At 40.9% G+C, this 18,876-nt stretch overlaps 1 protein-coding gene across 2 annotated transcripts in view; it reads right to left on the bottom strand.

The window, feature by feature from the left end:
* The window catches only part of pdlim7 (PDZ and LIM domain 7), a 31,627-nt gene that overhangs the window by 3,731 nt on the left and 9,020 nt on the right, over positions 1-18,876 (bottom strand). For both annotated transcript variants that reach the window (XM_018675602.2, XM_051072214.1), the window contains exons 3-9: positions 17,416-17,567; positions 12,001-12,028; positions 10,884-11,080; positions 1,522-1,574; positions 1,013-1,256; positions 428-608; positions 166-286 (exon numbers count right to left, since the gene is read on the bottom strand). In XM_018675602.2, coding sequence (XP_018531118.1) covers positions 166-286; positions 428-608; positions 1,013-1,256; positions 1,522-1,574; positions 10,884-11,080; positions 12,001-12,028; positions 17,416-17,567 — 976 coding nt within the window. The remainder of the gene's footprint in view (positions 1-165; positions 287-427; positions 609-1,012; positions 1,257-1,521; positions 1,575-10,883; positions 11,081-12,000; positions 12,029-17,415; positions 17,568-18,876) is intronic.

Genomic DNA, 18,876 nt, shown 5'->3' with positions numbered 1-18,876 from the left:
ACAGAGGGCACACGGTACATTGCTATTTTTCTTTTTAAATAGTTTTCTCTCATTTTTGTACAAGAAAAAGTGTCTTTCTTATTTAGACTGCTCAAGTTAGTATGTATGCTTTTCAGAGCAGTATACGGTATGTTAACTGCAACAGTTCGAGTTCGAGTTTCTCACCTCTCTCACAGTAGGGTTCGCCCTCCTCCATGTAAAAAGCTTGGTTCCTAATAGGAGTCTTGCAGGCCGCACACTTGAAACACTGAACATGGTAGGTCATCTTCAGGGCGTGCATGATTTCCTGGTAAGAGGAGAAAAGGTTGTATTTCTTTTTTATTCTCAGCTCAGCCGTTGTTGAGTGTCAGTCCTCCTCAAGTGTAAAATCTCTCTTTCCTGTTTCTACTTTTGTCTTTGATGGACACAACAAAAGCAGAGCTCTTACCCCAGTGATCTTCTTTTTGCACTTGGCGCAGTTAGGAGCATATCGGTTATCGTGGCACTTGGTGCAGTAGACAGACCCCCTCTCCTCGAAGAAGCCCCCCTCGTCCAGGACCGCCTTACACTGCGAACACGTGAACTCCTCCGGGTGCCAAGAACGCCCCAGCGCTACCAGGTACCGACCCCTGGAAACACATCAAATCTGCTAAATGGTTTTCTTTTTTAACAGGGGAGACACAGCTGGAGGCATCTTTTTAACTCTAATGACGACTTTGTTGCTGTATTTGTTGGAAAATAAAACTTCTGACTGGAAGAAGAACTAAGTCCGTTATCTGTGATATGTGTGAAATGAGATTTAAATTATTTCAGTCAGCATAATGCTTGTCTCTAGTGATAACAAGATGTCTTCAAACTGTGTTAATTATGCTGACTGACTTAATTTGCTGCAGACAGTCAGTCAGTCATTGTGTATATTAACTGTCTTCAGTGATGTGTCATTTCTCTAACAGGAGCAAACACTGAGAATGTTTTATTCTGGTAAAATTCATCAGTCAAACTGTCAGTGTGGGTAGGAGTTGTGCAGTCTCACCTGATGATTTTGTTGCAGGCGCCGCACACTGGGGTCCTCCCGCTGTCCTCGGGCGCCTGCTGAGCCGCCTGCAGGATGGAGCTGCGGTTCTGCATGGGCGTGGGCTGGGCCGGCTGCTGGTGCTGGGTTACGACGGTGCTGGTCTTGTCCGGGCGATAGCGGTCAGCGAAATTAGGGTCGGTGACCCACGGTGGTCGGCAGGAGGGACCTGAACTGCCTGCTGCCACAGCTGCAGTCTTGGAACCTGAGCCAAACAAAACAGGATGATTTGTTTTGCAATTATGACACTTAGAAAAATTTGGCTATGACTTATGAATAATTTCACAAAGGGGGGGATGACGCTTTTATGTAATATACATGCTCCCTCCAGATGTCTGTTGTGACAGTTTTGCATGTCATGTTGTTAGTGCTGGTGCTCACTTATTGACACTTCATAAGAATCTATTAGCACAACCTCCACTGGATGCTGCTGGGGTTCTTTTTATGCATCAGCAGGAGCAGAAACTCACCATCTGGTTTATCTGCTGCCTGGGCCTTGGCAGGTGAGGGAGTTGGCTCAAGGCTGTGGGGAGAAAATGACTAATTAGAAAAAAGATACACATCTCTCACACATACCTCTCAGTAACCATGGTTACTACTCAATGAATGAACATCATGTTGGATATCTGCAGCCATGGCTGTCTCCATTACGTTGTGCCGCAGATTACCTTCTGCGTGAATGATCATACGCATCATCATCATTAATATTAATCAGAATCAACGGGGTAGCACAGTGTTCTCACCTGTTGTGGCAAGACAAACTGGTTTAGTGCAGGAAACTCAGCCGAATCTTAAAGAAAATACACTGCAAAGGAACATTTGTGTCTGCAATCAATTTTATATAATTCTACAAGCCTGTTGAGACAGAATCAATCATGTAATTCAAATAATCAGTGCTGAACTACAGGTACCACAGCGTGCATTCAATAAAGACATTTTAGCACCCACCATCAAAATGGTTCAAGAGCTGCTACTCTAATGAGGGCAATAAGAAACCTGCACATCCTTTTGGATTGATTGACGTCACTCACAGGCAAAGTTGGGGAAGGAGAAACTCATCAGACGCGCTACGCTGTCAGATTTGGTTGCAGAGGAGTTTTCGCTTCAAGCCGGCATGTGCAGAAGTGTTGAAATAAAGAGTTGTTTCTACATTTCAAAGTTCTGTTACCCGCAGCAAGCGTCACTATATTCAGAAAATCTTCAAACCATGACTGAGGCGGAAAAAACAACTTCTGAGCCAAGACAGTGAGCTCTGGAGACGTCTTATCTCGGGAAAAAAATATAACACTGCCTCAGGCATCGATCATGTTTACATCATCAACTGTGCCATGTACAATACACTAATGAAAGATGATGAAATCATTTCTCATTTGCAAAGAAAAAGAGGGAAGATGTGAAATGAATTACCCTGCTACAGCCTTGTTCTATAGCATTGCCTGTATCAGGTTAAATCTGCCTATCAATTATACTCCTTATGTATTCACACAACTAAACACGAGAAGTTACAGAGGCAGGAGAAGTTACAGAAATACAGCTGGGAGCTATCTAGCAAGCAGAAGAATAAAAAAAAAAAAAACAGCCTGCTATTTTCCAAACAGCATACTCTGAATAATAAAGGACATTAAATCCCTTTGCAATAGCAATAAGATGGCTTGCAGGGCTGGTGACAGAGAGAGGAAGTTAAATCTTTCTAAATTAAGGTAGGTAAGACCCCACCCCCCACTACCTGGAGGTTTTTGGAGAGAAAATGCAGCAAAACAGAGTGTAAGGGAGAAAGGAGTCTGGGTGAGAGGGATCTCTGGCAGCCGGGTCAAACAAAGGACAGAACAAACTTGTTTCAGCCTCTTTGACTCACAGACCCTGGGTCAGCTGCCCTCCACCCCAAGCACTGGCGAGCCTGCCTTCTGGGAGCCCACCTAACAACTCACAGAACAACATCCTGGTCAACACTGCTGCACCCGGCTACACTCCCTTGCCATTTTCCATGCTGCCCCTACATGACAACAGGCCAGCCACACTGGCTTCTCCCAGACCTTTGAGAGGTCTGTTTGGCTGCACCTCACTCTGCTGAAGGTTGCAGGTGCAAATTGGAGTACATCCCACCTGGAGCAGCCTGGATCATGTTTTCTTGACATTTTCACTGCTTTCAACATCCCCCTCCCCCTGTTCAGCTCAGCGAGAGGCTCAGTGTGATGCAGGTGCACAATTCCTGCATCACAGACTCTGCAGACAGGAGGGTGTTTTTGCCTTTGACACAGAGTTTTGGACATGCTGCAGAGCAGCACCCCATGGAACATTTCCTTGACATTTCCTGTTCACTCTTTACACCTTTGATTTCAGATTCACCTATGTTTTTGTTTTTTGTTATTGTTTTTTTTGTGTGTGTGTGTGTGTTGCTTTTTTTTCTTGGCTTCCTGTCCTGTGGGATGCATCGAACTGAGCAATGAGGAAAACAGAGGAGTCTGCTCAACACCCGGCAGAGAGAGGAGCAGGTTTTGATTTCAGATGGAGCAAGAAGCCACTGACATATGTCACCCTCCACAGTGAGGAGGTAAAGGTGATGCAGCTCTACAGGAACCTGAATGTGACAACCGGTAAAATGTCAAACAATGGTGGCACACGTCTCAGAGAGCAGAGAGACCGCCTGCATTTCTACACACTGCTCAGGTTTTTTAATTAACAAGCTCTTTCTGTCAGTCCATGTTCCTCATTATTTACAAGGCACATAATGTACAGATGACTACAGTTCTGCAAATGATGTATAGGGGCTGTAATTTTTAAAAAATTTCTTTATTTTTTGTTAGACAAACATTATTCGTTTCTCATTATCCTGTTATTGTTATTGCTGAGAATTTGCCACATATCAGTGATGGCTGACTGCTGCCAGTTAATGTGACATTAAATGCATGATGAGGCTCTCCTGTATTTTCATATTTTTGATACATTTATTCCTATTGCTATTTGGGAATATTACCAATTATCATTTCATTAACAACGGGAGCATTATAGCCTGATCTTAATTTCTATTTTTAACACTTATTTATTTCAACAACATATATAACAACTTTTCTAGTCGAGTCAAACTATGTCAGGCAGAGCATTTCTCATTGTCTATGTTGGTGTCAGTTTTCACCTGCCAAGTTTCTGTTGACATATTTCTATCACAAACCATTAGGCAACATCCGCTTATAACTAGCAGCCATCCCGCATTTTCCTCCTGGCCACCACCTGGCAAAAGTACATTTTGTACTTTGTCCACAGACGAGTTTGTGAATAGTTTGCAGCTGTCTCTTTGCCTAAAGGTTATTTCTTTTCAAACATCTAAATAAGAGAAGTAGCTGACCATGAGAACTACTATGTGCAACTTACATCTCTCTCTCTCTCTCTCTCTGATAAAGACCATTATACTGCAGTAGCTCCTCAGCTGACCTGTACATATGATAATAATGGTCTTTTCATTAGGTTTTAAATACTCTTGAACATTTTTATTTTAGGCAATTACAACAGACTAAAGGCTGTGTTTCCTCACTGTGCACCTTTGCACATTAAGAATGTGTACTACTTCATGTGTTTATGCTCATTTGTTGTTTTTATGCCCGACTACGCAACAATTTTCTCTCAGAGGCAATAAAAGTAAACTCTGAACCCTGATCTTTGAGAAGATGCCCCATTAATTCAGAGCTGCATAAGTACTGAGGAAAACCCTGCTTCTACATAATCACTTTTGCTCAGTGCAGCAGGTAAATAGCTGTGACTCAGCAAAAGAAAGAGGAGAAACAAGACTTGGATATCAAGAGGTGCATCTTTCTATCTTTTTAAGCTTCAATAGTGATTAAACAAGAAGAGAAGAAACAAAGAAGAAAGGGCAGAGAAGCAAGAGTTGCTTTTTTCAGAGGTTTTATATTTTTGATGACAGCAGAAAAAAAGTACAGATTTATCTTCCTTTTCTTTCCTAATGGATGGAGAAGCCTACAATATGAGGGGATCAGAAATGAAAACTCTAAAAGGATGAAGAACTCAATAAATGCAAACAGGCAGAGAGAGAGAGAGAGAGAGAGAGAGAGAGAGAGAGAGAGACAGAGACCGATCAAAGGAGGGTCTGAACTTCACAATCAAAGAATAACGAACAGAAAGGCGCTTCCCACTGCTGAGACCCCCCCTTCCCACCTTCTCACTCGTTTACTCCAAGTAACGCAGTGTCAAATGGAAAATAGGGCTACAGACACAGTGGTCCACAGTGTTGTCAACAATCATCAAGTCAGAAATTCAGAGGGAGATCTTACACTTAGGCTCAGTATGCAAGGTTCCACTTTGGGCTTTGTCATCTAGGCTACATTTCGTCTATTTTTGGTTTGCTTTTATTCCCCAAACTTCTTTTTTTTCACCCCTGTCTGTGTCTGAGGAGTGAAATTTTGTTAACTGCCATTGGACGGTCGGCTATCTTCGTCGTCTTTGTCACGTAGTCGTTGCGGTGTGGCTATCGCTAGAAGGCTCTGGCTGGGCTCTGCATCCCCGTGGCATCTAGGATGTCGCTCAGGATTTGATATTGAGGGCGCGAGCAGACCTGTCGTGGTGCCAATCCCTCAGACGGGCATAGCGGGGGCTCTGAATCTCAGTGAGGAACTTTTCCCTGACCGCAAGCAAACAAGAGATATGAAACAGAGATAGACAGGAAGGAAACAGATTGTAGGGGAGAGAATAAATAAATAAAGAGCATGAGTGAGCAGAAAGTGGGGTGAAGTGCACAAAAAGGTGACAAAGTAGCAAAGGAGGAATGAAAAAGGTGAAACAGCATAGATGGAAAAACAGACAGGACAGTTTTGGAAGGTAAATTATGGTGGAAAAAAAGTGAATTTTAGGACTAGTTTGATAGTTAGGGGAGTAACACTTATTTGCTTTCTTGCCAAGAGTTACATGAGAAGACTGACTCGCATATCTGTTTGTACTTGGCTAAAATAATTAGCTGTTGGCTGGAGCGTCATATTTAACAAAGATTGGAAACAGCTAGCCTGGCTCTGTCCAAAGGTAACAAAAATCTGCCTACCAGCACCTCTACAGCTCCATAATTTACACATTATATCTTGTTTGTGTAATCTGACGGAAAACCGAAGTGTAAAAATGATACATTGTGGTTTTACAGGGGATTACGTAGTTTGTTGTTTCTTGGAGGGATGGGAGACACAATTTGTTCCAGGAATTTAATGCACCCTGAGGAATGTCAGCGGATTTTGTTAGAGACAGAGCCAGGCTAGCTGTTTCAAGTCTTTATGCTAAGATAACTAACTGCTGGCTCCAGCTACGTGTTCATCATGAAAGACCTGAGAGTGGTGTCATCTAACTCTCAGCAAGAAAGCAAATGAGCAAAAATGCCAAATTTCTGTTACAAGCAATTAGTAAATTATGCCATCAAGCAGATTCTTCTTCTAATGATACAAAGTATGTACAAATCACACCACAAATGCCAGTGTAGCAATATTTCAAGAGCAACAATCATATACCTAAAGGAGGTTTAGAAGTCGAGATATTCATCTAAATAATTGCCAAACTGAAGCTTCCACACACGAGTGCACAAACACTTGTGACTGTTCAAATCAACGGCACTCGACCTTTTACCTGGACCTCTTCATGGTTTCATCATCTGGGTCCTGCACTGAGAGATCCAGGAGAGACACACACGTCAGCACGCCTTACTGAAAAAGTCGACACACACCTGCTGCTGCCTTTTGACAGACAAATAGCCAGTTGAGCACATGGCAAGTAAAGATACACATTATATTAAATGGGGCCTCTGCTGTGATGATCAACATGTAGTTGTGCGGTTGATTTATCAGACTGGTTACAGTCGTGAAAAAAAGTGCACCGCTGTCACCGAAAACGGCGTCCACCTGACAGTTGAGGACCCTCTCTACAGTTGAAAAATGGACACCCGTGTCACTCACTCTGCTGTCATTCTCACTGATAGCCACTATGATCACATCAGATCAACTGTTCAGTCATAGACCTCCCTCTCCTCCTCCTCCTACACCTCCCTCTCTGTTGGCTCACTCCTCAGGCCTCAGTCCTGACTTACTGAAGTCGGTGCCTGTGAGCTGGGCCAGGATGCGGAAGGAGCGGGACTGGGTGGTGCCGGTGCGGGGCTGCCAGTCCTCGGTGTCCTCAATCAGCCTCTTCTTGCTGCGGTCGTTGGGGATAAAGCATGGCAGGTTCTCCACCCTGAGGCCGTGCCTGCACGCACACACACCCAGCAGCAGCACACGGCAGGCTCCGGTTAACACAATCCCATCATGGGACTACCCACTCACACCAACCCAGCTAATCAGGCAACCTTGAAAATGGAGGACATCCTGAACAGATCATGCAATACTTAAGAGTAATGCTCAGTATAACAGTCACACAATAAGCGAGCTAATGGATACCCATTGTTAAGATTTCTCAAGGGCACACTGTAGACTCATAAATTTCCACATTAGAAATTGTATTTATAACTGTCACTAGAATCAATGGGAGAAAGGCTGTCAGACTACAGCACCTAACCTTGTTTGTAGAGGAATTTTACTACATATTAAAGTTGGCAGTGCAAAAGGCAAATGCTTTTCATTTCAAACATACTTTTTTCCAACACAGTTGCAGGTCAACTGCAGCATGCATTTATCAAAAAGCAAGTAGAGGATGAAAGATGAATGGTTATTAATGACCTGACATCTTTGTTCTGTAAAACCAATCTTTGAACAAGAGCATCAACACTCTTCTGTCGTCACTATGAGCGCAGCCATAATAACCTACTAAGCCGACAAACCAGCCTGCATGCAGCTGCCCCTTACTTGGACTGTAGGTACATATCGTCAAAGTAAGTAGCTTCACCCCTGTAGAATAGACCAAAGATCAAACAAAGATAGACTGTATGAAATTAACAGATGAAAGACAAAGACAGAGGATAGAGCAGAACTAAATAATTGAATGTAGATTTTATTTTATTAGACATAATGCTATGAAATGGATTCTAATAGCAGTGGTTCCCAACCTGAGGGTAGACCCACAAAGCTACACACTGCTTTGTTTAAGAGGTCACAAGACAAAATGGTTGAGAAACACTGTGATAAAAAATGGTAATGAATGTATATGAGTGTGAATGACAATTTAAAGGGCAAACAAGCAATTATTATTTTGTACTGGACTGTAAATAAAAAAAGAAATATACTAACTTGTCAAGAGTTTCCATCTGCGGAGTTAAAAGGCAGGAGGAAAACAAAAAAGAGAGGAAAAGGGTCAGAGTCCAGCTTAAAGGGTTAAAGGAGAAACACAACATGTCAACACATGACAGAGGTTTTATACGAGAGACCAAAAATACTGCAGGATGCAAAAACATGCAAGAGGTGACACGAGACATGCTGTTATTGTCAACAGGCTCCGTGAGAAAGACGCCATTGTTTTCCTGTCAAATCATCTATTGTCAGCCTGACCCAAAACAACTCCCGAGATTTGGCACAAAACCTTTGCCGTTCCGCTTCTCTCGCCCATGTGCACAAATTCTTTTCAGCGTTATGTAAATGCCTGCACATTTGCCAAAAAACCCTCTTGGCTAATTTCTGTGTCCCTGCAGTTAGTCTAATTTTTCTTGTGCTCTGATACCCCATCAACAACCAAACGCCACATCAGTGACTCATTATGATGCCAGTATACGCTCTGCACAAACAACATCATGCAAAACCTGTTTCAATACGACAGGCCTGGACACATTAAAACTGTTTATTGTCTGAAGAAATCCAACAATGTCCTCATCAAACTGGGCTGACACTTGCAATTAGGCTCTATTCTTTTCAAAGATGGCCGGAGGAATGTGTTGGGGCCATCTGCATAGAAACTTCACTAACATGTGAAGCCTCTCTAGAGAAAGCAAGTAAGGTTGCTTAAATAATCCAGCACCAGGGCAGTAAAGGCTGTGTGAGAACTCAGCAGAATTTATGAGTGAGGCTAAATTCAGCAATAGACTACATCTCACCAATGGCTGCAGTCAGACCACTATCATGACCCAAATTACAGGAAACAGACTGGCCTGTTCTTGAAGACCATTTCTTGCCATACTGCCAATTTCAGGATCATTTAAAATATATCTGGATCCATTCCTGGAATCCTTGTAAAACCCGAAAAACTGAGTGAATAAAAACTGGAGAATACTGACATTTATCTTTTTGTAATTATAGCAGTGAGAGTTCAGGTCATGGGAATGTTAACTTCACTTTAATACACAGCAGAAAATGATTACAGCTTTAAAAACAATCAGCCTTGAAACCAAGTTACTATGAAGGAGGAACCTCTACAGAGGTGTCAAAGATTCACTTTGCCAACACAACAAATGTTTCCTTAAGGGACTGCACTTGAGTGGGGCTCTTTCTCTCAGAGCTGGTAAGACATCATTTCAACTTTTGACCCATGGTTAAACACAGTAAAAAAGGCGCACCATTATCGAGATTTTCCATCACTGTAACCGGTTGCACAGCTCTGTAATTTCTGCTGTGTGGTGAATGCAGGCAGATTCAAAGAATAAAATTGTTTCTGTGAGATCACCACTAAAGTTCATTATGTTAAAGCATTTATTATATGGCTCTATTTTTAATGCAAAAGCAGAAACATATAATTAAATCTATCATTGGAAGTATGACTTTTGACTTTATGTAGTAGCTTTATATGAAGAGAAATCGAAGTCACTAAGCAAACACCACAACAAACAATACACCCCTTAAAAGCTGAGAAATACTTTCAGTCCAAAGTTTGGTGCAGAGTAAGTTGGAAAGTATTTTCAAGGACTTGAAAATCCATTCTGCCATTTATAAAAGACACAGGTAATAATCCCAACCAGTAAATAACAAATCTGTTGAAATAAAATATAAGTTCTGAAAAGGTAGATTGTTTTGCAAGAAATTATATGTCCCTCAAAGACTGTGTGTTCTAATTTGTATGATGCTTTGTTAGAAAACTTAAAAGTCTCACTTTTTAGTTTGTTTCTCTCTCCCTCTTTCTCACATAGTCATAAAATGGGAATATGAGGATGATAGGAACAAAAAAAAGTAAGAGTAAGATGGAGAAGAAATCTATATCTACAAAAATAAATCATAACATCTGCAGCGGCCAAAAAACACGAACACGCCCAGAGAAAAAATAACAGATTTTACAAGACCATAAAACTGTGAGTGATTATTGACACATTCTTTACTAATCTCTGTAAAAACAGTTTTTGTCATACAATAAATTCCACCCGAGAGGTCTTTCAGCTGGAGGACGCTGGCTTGAACTGCATATGTCAGCTAAATATTCCCTGTTTTGTTAACAAAGTGTTTGCTTTCATCAGTCTGAGCCAAAATATGATGAAGGACGACAGGATCACTTGGGTCTGTTTTGACAAAGGGTTTGACAACATCCTCCTTTTTCTGCTGAAATTATTCTATGGCTATCTATTATGACACTCTCTACTATATAATGGCAGGTTACTGTTATTGCTGGTGTGTTTACCAACAGCATAAGTTTAAACAAAAATCATCATATGCTTGCCATCTTGTGTGTTAAATAGATGGCAGACTGTGGAATAATTAAGTTGATCTCAGCAGTGAGTCAGCATATATTTGTTATGTTCATATTTTTAAATCTGTGACATCATGTTGGCAATATACTGCAGTAGTGATTGAGGTAAAGTCTTAACATAATGCGGTTTGGAAATCCCAGAGGAGTTATTTTCTCTTTAGTGTAAAACCAGAATAATGAGACGTCAAAAAAACCATTAAAACCACATCAGTCACATTGTGGCTCCAGCAGTAATAGTGTTTCTTTATCCACCTACCCATTCTGTGGCTGCTGCATACTGGCACGGCCCTGTGAGCGTGGAGTGTTAAGTTTAGGCGAGTAGGCAACAGGTTTAATAGCAGGTCCTGAGTTGGCACTACCACCACCTGCTGTAAATGGCCTCGCCATCTTGTTAATGGTTGTGCTGGGGGCAAAGGAGTACTTTGGTTGAACAGAAGCCGGAGCAAGCGAGTCCTAAGAGGGTGTGGAAGAGGGAGACAATGCGGTACAGTGCACAACAACATGCAGTTAGACATTTCTGACACAGTAAAAGTTCCTTCTGCTGTTGCACAATCCCAAGCTTTATATTAAGAAAGCTTCCAGTGCAGCCCAATATTTTCTTTCATAGCAAATGATTTCTCTATGCTGCTGGAGCAGCTCTGTCAAAGCCTGCAGGCTTTTCTCTGCACACGGAAGAAGTGCTTAAGAAGTGTGAACACAGGCATTTTATTTGTGTTGGCAGTCAGCCAAGGACTGGCCACAGTAATCTGCCACTGCCAGTAAAATGAAAATGCTCAAAGTGAGAAATTGTCATATTTGACTGACATGTCTCACTAATGAGATTCCTTACTGAGCATTATGCATGGACTGCAAAAGAACACCTACTAAAATGGAACATTGACTTTGTGTGTGTATTATGTTCCAGCTGCTTTCCTAAAACAGCGTGCAGCACAAAGCAGTTCATGACACCACTGTGCTATTCAAACTGTAATCAGCTGGGCAAGCAGCTCTTGAGAGGTTTGACAGTGAAACTTAAATGTATAAGTATTTCTCTGGCACCAGGGATTGTGCAAGGCATTACAAAATAAGACTACAAGGAATTTCAAAGGAAAGATTCACAACACTCCATCCAGCAAACATCTCATTTAGCAACTCACTGATGCTTTGCTAATGCACAGTGCATGGACTCTGTGAGAGCTTGACAGGTGACTCAGGTGAATTAGATGAATTTAAACACAAAGTGACATAACACACTGTTGAGGCCAGTTGTGAACACTGATTAAAGGAAGTTTCAGATTCAATCAGTGTCACTGTAGTCCGGCAGCAGACCATGCCAAAGCATCCAACTGCTCATACAGGGGTGAGCTCAGTGTTTCAGACAAATATTGACTTACCTTCTGGTCTCCACCCGCTTTGAAAGCTCTGTGGAAAGAAAAGATGGCAAGAGTAATTAAAACATTGTTCAAAAATTACGGTCTGAATGATGCAATTTCCAAATCACAAAAGTTTGTAGTGAGAGGAAAAGTTGTGTTTGATACAGCCATATTCCAATGTGTTTTATATTACATAAACTCAACAACTGAATGAGTATATTTTAAAAACATTATTACAATTCATTGTTACTAATACTGCAAAACCATCCCTGAAATATGACTACACAATCATGTTTTGCTATTGTTATTCATTGTACTCAATTTAAATTACAATGACCAGTGATAAATAAGTTTGACTACTGTGTTACTCATGGTGAAATATCAACCTCATATTTCACAAAGACTAATAGCAGGACTCAAAACAGTGACAAAAAGCAACACTCTACTTACATGCTTTAATTGCTTTGACAGGGAGATTCAGGAACTTTGTTTGAGGTACTTTTATGAGGGGTAATGCAAACAAGTAATCAGATGGGTTTTAAACAAGTCCACTTTAACCCACGTATCTAAACCATTCATAGACGTAAGAATGTAAGAAAATCCACTCAAAACATCCAATATAATTATCCATTGCATCAAAAAACTGCATGAACATGACTCATGTGCGATATAGACAACATCTACTGTTGGATGGCGGATGTTTACTGACAGTTTGGGTCATATCATCACCTTTGTTTTCATATCTAAACATGTGGTTTAGATAATTGGGTTAAACTGGACGTGTTTACTAAAACTGCTTATGTTTGCATGCCCCATGGACTCCACTGTCTCAAGTCCCTGTCCGCCCATATCTCAGCAATTAAGCTAAACAGCAAGATGGTACAAGTGATAGAAATGATGAAAGAAACCCAGAATCCAATTGTAATAATCATTGAAGTTTGTTCTGCTGTGGTAATATAAACAACAAAAACCTCAGTACTTTTCATGTAGACTTGTACTGTCCTCAGATTCACCCTCCCGCCAGCTAAGAATACTGCAAGAGGGACAATGTTGTAGACGTCTTAACTCTAATCCTGGGATTCACATTGCTGCTGTGCCTTTGCTGACTGGAGCAACACAGTGGATAGTTCATTAAATTATCTGCACACGTTAAACATGGAGGCGCCCAGCTTTACAAAGCTGGTGGCTCCTAAAATAACTAAACACAAACCACCACCATTACCTGACCGTAGTTTGCCTGTTGTAACCCTGTTGTAGCTACACAAAGCTACAACAGGGTTAAACAAGAATGAACCAGCCCTGCAGCCACCCTCATTGTTTCAGAGCACAATCACACACAAAACAATGGGCACTGCTTCCTGTGTCAATAAGGAATGAATAAGTGCTCATGTCAATGCCTGGTCAACCACAGAGTGACATTAAATAAAGGACGACAGCAGGGCTGAACAGACACAGAGAGGAGTGAGGGCAAAGCATACTGACATGTCTGTGCATGTCACATTTATGGGAAGACGAATCAATGTGACATTCATGGGGCTTCATAGCGCCTTAACCCACAATTTGATGAGCCACACTCAGGGATATAAGGAATGTGTATAATGGCTGTTTCTGCATTTTTTGGGCAAACTGAACTCAAATAAACAAACATGGAAGTAATTAAGTCACTGCCTCATGGAATAAGTTGCTTGGACAGAGTCTGACCTGCGCTGAAACTGAATATGAGCAGTATGAGATCATTTCCTGCCTCATTTCATGGGTCATTTATTTTACATGATGCATGCTCGGTTTTCAAGCTGATGTCAGATAAAAAGTGAAGTTTCTCCACAGACTAAAAAACTCCCATGATACTGTTATCAACATCGCTCACATCACCAACATACTCCAACCACAACCCTCCAGGCCAGCCACTAGCAGTGAAACACTGAAACACGAACCTAGTGTGTCACTGTAGATGCTACATTATCCTCTTTCTTTGAAGCTGAAAATCTATTGCCCGTCTCTTTTTGATTTCACTCCTTCTAAAAGGTTCTGGATAAAGCCAAAATCTTCCCCCATAAAAGACATGAGATGATCATTGGTGTTGAACAAAATGAGGCACTAAACCAAACAATAGGCCATATCTCATCACCGTGCAGCTGTCCTCCTCTCTTGACATGAAAGAAACCATGGATGGCAGCCAAGATACAAATAAATAAAACTGACAATAGCTCCACTCTGAGAAGTGTTTCAGGGAAACAATATTTGCTTGTCTTACAATATAACAACAATAGGAGAGGGCGAGATGAAGAGGGGAGACTGGGGGATTCATGGGAAAGGAGTCAGAGTGGAAGAATGTGAAATGTTTACTGTAGCTGGACTCCACAAGGAGATGAGAAATAGAGTAGGCAAAACCACAGAGAGCAGGAAAAGTATAGCTGCTGTTAAGTAAACATGCTCTCTTATTACAGGTCTAACAAGATATTACACCAGTCACGGTGTGTTAAAGGTAAAGGAAGAAAGCCATTCTCTCATTATGATGATTTATGACTAGTGTTTTAAAAAGGCACAGTAACAATAATCTTTATCATTAATTTTCTGTTCTGTGAACAGACCCTGTTAGACAGACAGGGGGCACATCTGCCTCATGTATGACAACTGACTAACCCTCATCTCTCCCTCTACATGACGTCACCTTTCTTGATCCTTCTCCCTTCACCACAAAGCCAAACAGATTCTCACAGTCTCTCTTTTCTAATTCTTCTCCTTGCCTTTTCCCTCTCACTCTCAAACTCAAGCCCTCTCTCTCTTTCCCTCTCTCTCCCTCTCCCTCACGCTCCTTTTAAGGCATTTGGTAGGTCGAAAGCATAGTGTGTAACCTCTATGTGCTGGAAATAAAAAATACATGCAACATCAGCAAAGTGTCTTGTTGGCTTTATGGAAAAAAGGGAATTACAGCTCTTTGCTAACAAAGAGACTGATCTTTGATAATATCTCAACCAGCTCCAGTGACTCTTGTCGTAATAACCTGCTGCAGTATTTAGTAACATTAAACTACATATTACACACAAGATTACAGTGACATTATATAAGTAACATTTTCTGTATTCTGCTCCCCCTCCACCCACCTTTCCCTCTCTTCTTATTCATCTCTCCTCTTTCATGCTTTCTCTCCTCTCACCATCCTCAAGCTGTTCTATTCAAACAACACTGACAAAGTAGCTTTATGTTAAAGCAGCAACTAACAACTGCTTTTTATTACAGATAAATCTGCTGATTATTTTGTCAGTAAATTGATTTATAATTTTGTTTATAATATCTCACAAGCCTAAGGTCTTTAAATGTCTTGTTCTGTCCAACTAACAGTACAAAAGCCAAATATATTCAGTTTACTTTCATGTGTGACTAAGAAAGTCATTTAATCTTCACATTTGACAAGTCGGCTAATGTTTGGCATTTAAATGACTAAAAAGATTATTCAATTATAGCTTTGGCGACCTCTTGTCTCCCAGTCTCATGTTGCAAAAACAGCAATAAAAATGTTGTAAAAGGAAAACATGAACCGATAGACCCAACCATGCTGTATGAATTTAAGAGAGGAAGAGAGGCTGGTATATTGCAAACAACATGCAGCACGTCTAAGACTGTTCATTTATGTTCTGGCTCTGCTTTCATCTGGAAGGTAATACAAATGACCTGCGGCTGCTCTGACTCAACAAACTAAGTGAACAAAGATGATTTGTCAGAACTTAACAGCTGATTCTCTTGGCAGGCAACAACAAATTGAACTAGATGTGAAAATAGCTGTGTTACAGCTGTGATCACAACCTCTACACTTATGAGTATCACAGAATCAAAATGAGTCCCATGACGGCAGCGTGGCTCATCTTTATTACTTAGCAAGTCAATACCTTCTCATTTTCCGAATGCTTCAGGCTCTTGAATGGTTACATTCCATCTTTCTTTGTGAGGGGAATCTTTTCCTCATAATTAAGCTCTTGATGAAACATTCTGGCTTGTCGTCTATGGAGATACTTTATCGGTCAGGAATTTCTGGCAGCGGTTACATGAGCAGGTATGAAAGCTGCCTGTACAAAGCTTATCAAATTAAAATAACTCAGGCAAAATTTGAAAAATAGATTTTCCTGGCTCACACTTAACAAGCATTTTTCTAATGTCATTATGAAGCTGAGGCGTAATGTACGGTGCCCATGGCTGCTATGAAAATGGTATTTCAACCCAACAAAGGCCAGTGTATCTACCTGAGAGCAGTTGGCTTACAGACTATTCACTGCTGCTTTTGCTTCTTGTGGATGAAAAGGGCAGAATATTGCTAAGATACTAAGCTAGGAAGAATTCAGAGAGTGTGTAGCTCTGCCAATATCACACAATCCCCTTGTTACTTCAATAAATTATCACGTCGATAGGTTTTTAACCTTCATCTATATTTGAACTAGCATCAAAATACATACAGTGATAAAAGACAATAATGAATTTTGAAGAATACCTACATCATGGCAACATTTGTACAAAGGTTAATTGTGCAAAATTTCATGTGGGTCAGACTCATGACCACCAACTTACAGCCATTAAAAACTGCACCACCTATAAATAAAATGAAATCATTTTTTGCAGGATCACTCTGTCTTCTGAATGTGGACGAAACTACGAAATGCACTACAGTTTGTCTCAACCAGGCTTTGCCAACAGCATGTTATAAATATAAAAACCTAAAAATAGACCTAAATATGCTTAGCACTGTACCAGTTCAGTGAAGATTGGATAGATTTCTATAAGGAAAAAACAAACTGCAGTCTGCAAAAAAATTGAACTCTATGTGGGTTGAAATGGACAAGAACTTTATGCAAAGATATAAGTCAGGTTTCTTCGATGCCTCAGTTCAGGATTAATGAGCAAAAGCATTACGTGCTTTATAAATGACCATATGGTAGTGCTATCTGTACCGAAAACCTAATTAATTCTCTTTTGGCTCATGGACTAACTCCAAATTCCACTAAAATCTGTTCACTAGTTTCTGAAATATCCTGCTAACTACAGCATTAGACAAAGAGACAAACAGGATCAAAAATATAACCTCCCTGGCAGAAATAATTACTTTTTTGACAGCATCTACTAGAGGGGTTGTCACTTATGAGTAAAATTAAAATTGGAGCCAAGTCCAAATCTAAAACTAACTCAAGCCTTACTTACTTACTTACTTACTTACATTATTAGTAAAATAATGGAATGAGTGTGATGATAACTTAAAATGTATTTTGCAGCCATCTGTCTTGCTGGGCCAAAATTCAAGGACATTCTGCTATCTCATTTTTTTTCCCCCAAAGTAAGGATAAAGGAGGATATGTGTTTTCTGGTGATTTATGCTGCTGACCGAGATAAAATAGAGGGCGAGTGATAGTGGAGCAGGTTTGTTGCATCATGCTCTGCCAGGCAACTTACTTGCTGAGGGTGAGGGTGAGGGAGTCTGTTGCTGCTCTGATCTTGTTTTGTGCCTCCACATGGGTCATGTCCTCTGCATTGGAGTCACAGATGGACACCACCCAGTCTCCCACCCCAACGCCGGCCTGAGCCGCCTTACCACCTGGGGTCAGCTGGAGGAAAAGAAAACACGGGGACAGAAACCAGACAGAGGTTAGAGGAATATGTTGAAAGGTTTTCGCAGAGGAACACAGGGTGGAAGAAAACAAAATGTGATCTAAGGAGAAGGTCCAAGGGCCAAAGTACAACTTTATTAACTGTAAAAAAAAAAAAAAACACACAGCAGATGATTATTTAATATTATATGAACACAACAACTCTGCAGTATTTGTAGTCATCTTGTATCTTGTTCTCTCAAAGATGATTTGAAATGATAAAAAAAAAAAATCTCAAAACACAATGTACATTTTTAAAGCTTTGCTCCATTTCACTTTTGTTTGTTTTCCTAGTTAATATGTCATGTATCAAAAAGAAAATATTTTCAAAACCAGTGTTACAAACTTGGTCTTGTTGGCTTGACTTTGCTGCACTGTCTGTTAACAACACTTAATCAACTCAGGGAGTCTGTGTGTCTGGGTCTGACAAGCCAGTCGAGATATTTCACTCAACACTACCAGGAACAGGCATTATGGGTCATCATGATGTCATCAGTCATCAGCATATGATTTACTGCAGATGTGACTTCAGACTGTGAGAGGAACTTCTGAGAGCTCAAGACACAGACCATATGTTTCAAATAGTTATCATCATCATTTACTAGAACAACCCATCCCTTTTTTCTTTTCCCGTCCAGACAGGTAAGTCATTGACCAATTTCACTGACAAAAGCATGACATCATCCTCTCGGGGTGACACGCAGACATACTGAGTCAGAGCAAAGGAGGTTGGAGTCTTGTTACAAACAGGAAGAACCTGCCATAGTCTGTATAGGAAGTAATGGTTTTCTACATGTGCACATACTACCGTGTCTGACATGTCCTCTAAAACCACTAAATATACACAGTGCCGATGCCAAATCGTGTTTAGTAAGGGCTTAGTCAGCTTGGCCATGCGGCTTAATGAAACTCGAGACTTGTGTCAAATTCTCAGATAACTGGAGTACAAAGTGTTCGGCATCAGATAAGGGAGCGGGTGCCAGGCTTTCTGGCAAAAAAAAACCTATTAGGATTACTCTCTGATGTCATGGATCCCTGCAAATGTTAGCTCATCAAAAGCTCAGTGGTTCAATCAATAGCTTTCTGCCATGTTCAGCTAAGCTATCACACTTGCCGCTTTGATTCTGCACATTAAACATAAACACTTGTGTGAGCTGGGAGGTGATATGCTCTGGAAAATGATGACAGTTCAGGCTGAAGAACTACTCTGTACCCCACAAAGACAACAAAGTTAGAGCCTGCCTTGAATCAAAACACGGCTAAAGCT

The sequence above is a fragment of the Lates calcarifer genome, linkage group LG8 (genome assembly GCF_001640805.2).
Source record: "Lates calcarifer isolate ASB-BC8 linkage group LG8, TLL_Latcal_v3, whole genome shotgun sequence".
Lineage (NCBI taxonomy): Eukaryota > Metazoa > Chordata > Actinopteri > Centropomidae > Lates > Lates calcarifer.
Note: the sequence above shows the minus strand (reverse complement) of the source record. Positions and strands in the feature narration are given on the sequence as shown.